General features: G+C 42.3%; 1 protein-coding gene across 2 annotated transcripts in view; it reads left to right on the forward strand.

Annotated features, from left to right (window-relative positions):
- Positions 1–3505, forward strand: part of LOC106511082 (afadin) — a gene marked incomplete at its 5' end in the record, with an annotated part of 12526 nt that overhangs the window by 4210 nt on the left and 4811 nt on the right. For both annotated transcript variants that reach the window (XM_013999825.1, XM_013999827.1), the window contains 4 exon segments: positions 1146–1346; positions 2555–2646; positions 2851–3048; positions 3131–3257. In XM_013999825.1, the coding sequence (XP_013855279.1) occupies positions 1146–1346; positions 2555–2646; positions 2851–3048; positions 3131–3257 (618 nt within the window).

Raw genomic sequence — 3505 nt, forward strand, 5'->3', positions numbered from 1 at the left:
ACATTCACCCATTCACACTCACATTCACACACTGATGATGGCAAACTACACTGTAGGCACAGCTGCCCTGGGGCGCACTGACAGAGGCGAGGCTGCCATGCATCGGCGCCACCGGACCCTCTGACCACCATCAGTAGGCAAGGTGGGTGAAGTGTCTTGCCCAAGGACGCAATGACTGAGACGGCTGGACGGGGGATCGAACCAGCGACCTTCCGGTTCCAGGACAACTCCCCAAACCACTCCGCCACAGCCACCCCGGGATATATGTTCATGTTTTTTAGTTCCTGTTAAAAGACGAGCTGCTGCGTTCTGGACAACTTGTAATGAATGCAGAGAAGATTTATCTAAACCAATAAACAAAGAATTACAATAATCCAAACAAGATGTAATGACAGCATGAATCACTTTCTCAAGGTCTTTGTTTGGGAGGTATGGCTTCACCTTAGCAATAAGTCTTAGCTAGAAAAAACTCGATTTAACCACTGAGTTTATATTTGTCCAATTTGAACACTATCAAAAATGAAACCCAAATTTCTGACAGCAGAGCAGCTGTATGAAGCCAAAGGACCAAGACTGTCAGGAGAAATGTTTTTACCAAAGCTGAGGACTTCTGTCTTACTTTCATTTAGATTCAGGAAATTCAATTTCAGCCGGATTTTTATGTCATTCCGACAGCTCAGGAGTGATTTGAATGAATTAATCAAACCTGGCTTGMTAGGCAGGTAGACCTGAATGTCGTCAGGAAAACAATGGAAAGGAATCTTATATTTATTAAAAATGGACCCCAGAGGCAACATATAAAGATTAAAAAGCAAAGGACCTAGAATAGCGCCTTGCGGGACCCCACAAATCAGAAGCTGTAGAGGAGGAGCAATCTCCTAAATGAACAGAAATTAGTATTTCTGTATTTAGTATTTAGAAGTTTGTATTTCTTCTAACAGTAATGGTAAGAATGTTTGTATAATTAGGACTCCTTTTTGTACACAAGTTTTTCTTTTTCATGGTATTTAAATGGGGCACATTTAAAAGCATCATATGTCTACTTTAAAGAAAAAAAGAAATAATTTGGTGTCCACCTAGAAAACCCCAAAAGCGGAACCTGATTTGGTCTGAAGCCACTCTGTTTCTYCTCTCCCTCGCCCCAGCGACGGACCGAGGTCGCGATAAAAACGGGAAGATGAGACCAAAGAGCGAAGGCTTCGAGCTGTACAACAACACGGTGCAGAACGGCTCACCGGACAGCCCGCAGCCTGGCTGGGACTCTTACCCCGAACCAAAGAAGATGAGCGGAGAAGACCGGCTCCTGAAGAACCGGGCCGACCACCGCTCCAGCCCCAATGTAGCCAGTAAGTCCTTTAGTTTTATTCTGATTCACAACGGTGGGCAGCACTGATCCAAAGATTAGCTCCGCAATTTCTAAAATGCTTTTTGCCATAGAAAAACTAGCGGAAGCTAATTTTAAAGCACAAGTTCAATTTGACACTTACTAGCTGGCAACAATTCATGTACAATATATGYACAACACTGCCAACTAGTGGTGTATGAACTCTTTTACAGCTTAATCCTACAACTGCCGATTGCTGGGGATGTGATTTCCTGAAACAGACCTTTAGCTCCTGGTGTAAAAATTAAAAAGTTGTTGAGGATTGCTAGTTTGGCTGCTTCTTTGTCTTTTTCTTTTGTTTGTTGTAGGTTTTTCATTAAAGAAGCATCAATAAAGTAATTTTAAAACTGTTTATTGGAAAACTGAAGCGATGCATTCTGGGTACATGACGGATTTGATTTGTGACGGGAAACGAAAGCACGGAGTACAGGAAACTGTCTTCCCTTCAAAATAAGAGCTTGGATTTTAAAGTTTTCCATGTAGTTGCTCTAGTTGACCACTAGATGTCAGTCTTCATCAACATAACATCTTTAAATCTTTTCTGAGTCTCTAACCCGTTGCTTCGACCAATTACATCAAGTATTGAGCTCCAGCGTTTAAACTTTATTTTTTTTTTAAAAAAGGAGCTCCAATTGTAAAGTAAAATAAATCAGTACATACAAAATTTTAGCATGGATTACAAACATTAAACGTTTTCGCCCAGTCACATAGTTCTAACCATTGCCTTCCTGCTACGTAAGCAGACACAAAGCATTGTTTGAAATCAGAACCGTGACCCAAAGCAACAGTCAGCAGGATGTATACCTTCACATTAAGAGTGTTTATCTGGGAGGGGTGCTTTTGGATAGATCACATGTTGTGATTCATTGACAGTCATACCTTCTGCTGTTCAACATAATGATGACTGGTAGATAATTAGTTATATTAGTGGTACTGCATTTTAATTTTAGAAAGCGCAAATCTGCTTATGAATTATAAAAATTAGTAGGACCACTAAAGCGCAAACAAAATATTTAGGTCCACAATTAGCGGATTTGCGCTTTATCGGGCTGGTGCCCACCACTGATAATTCATTAATATTAAAGGATAAAACTACTTCAACACAACTAGAAACGGGTGAAGTTTACTGGTGTTGTTGGACTAACACGGCCTTTCCTTCTCTTCTATCAGATCAGGGCCAGAGTGCTGCGAGTAAATCTGTGTACCCCGGAGGACCTGGCACTAAGATCACCTCCGTCTCTACAGGCAACCTTTGTGCCGACGTAAGTGACTGCAGGATTGTAGCGTCCTGATGTGGAATGTTTCAGCAGAGCAGATAACACCAGAGTGACAGTCCAACAGGACTGAGGAATAACTTCTCACATGGAGAAAACAACGCCCTGACTTTAGACTTCTGGGAAAATGTTCTAATATACAGTATATATATTTTATTACCRATCAACCTTTTTTATTTGTAAATCCCTCAGGATGAACCCTCTCCTCCTCGTCCAGAGGCCTACCCCATCCCCACCCAGACCTACTCCAGGGAGTACTTCACCATCCCGGTCTCCAAGAGCCAGGATCGGGTGGTGGGTCCTGGACAGGCACCCTCACAGCACTGGCAAGGCATGGAGGACCGAGAATGCCTCCCTTTGGTTGACAACATCCACAACAACAGCCTGCAGGTACAAAACAGACCCTGAGCCTCATTACAAGCAGCTTCTTTTTGAAAAGGTTTGGAAAATGTTTAAAACTTCCTCTTTGTAGCGAATCAATCACTCCCAGGAGGAGCTGTACCCCCCACCTGTGAGACCCGACGAGCGCATGCAAACACATTACCCACAGGAGTACCAGCACCGGGATCTGGACTACCAACACCGAGGTCCACCAGGAGGTAAAAACTGACCTCAGATCAGACGGGGAAAAAAAGTCTACAGCTTTTGGTGGCGCATTAACAACCAGATTATACAGCAGCTTATGTTCCTCTGAAATCTCATCTAATTTAGAATCTTTTTATGATTATTTATAATAAATAACACAAATATCAGAGCAGTAGCTGCGTTTCCATTGACCATGAAAATGCGCAAATTAGAATTTCGAAAATAAATTTGCTCAATGGAAACACGTCAGTTTCGAAAAAAA

The sequence above is a fragment of the Austrofundulus limnaeus genome, unplaced genomic scaffold (genome assembly GCF_001266775.1).
Source record: "Austrofundulus limnaeus strain Quisiro unplaced genomic scaffold, Austrofundulus_limnaeus-1.0 Scaffold2496, whole genome shotgun sequence".
NCBI classification, from domain to species: Eukaryota; Metazoa; Chordata; class Actinopteri; order Cyprinodontiformes; family Rivulidae; genus Austrofundulus; species Austrofundulus limnaeus.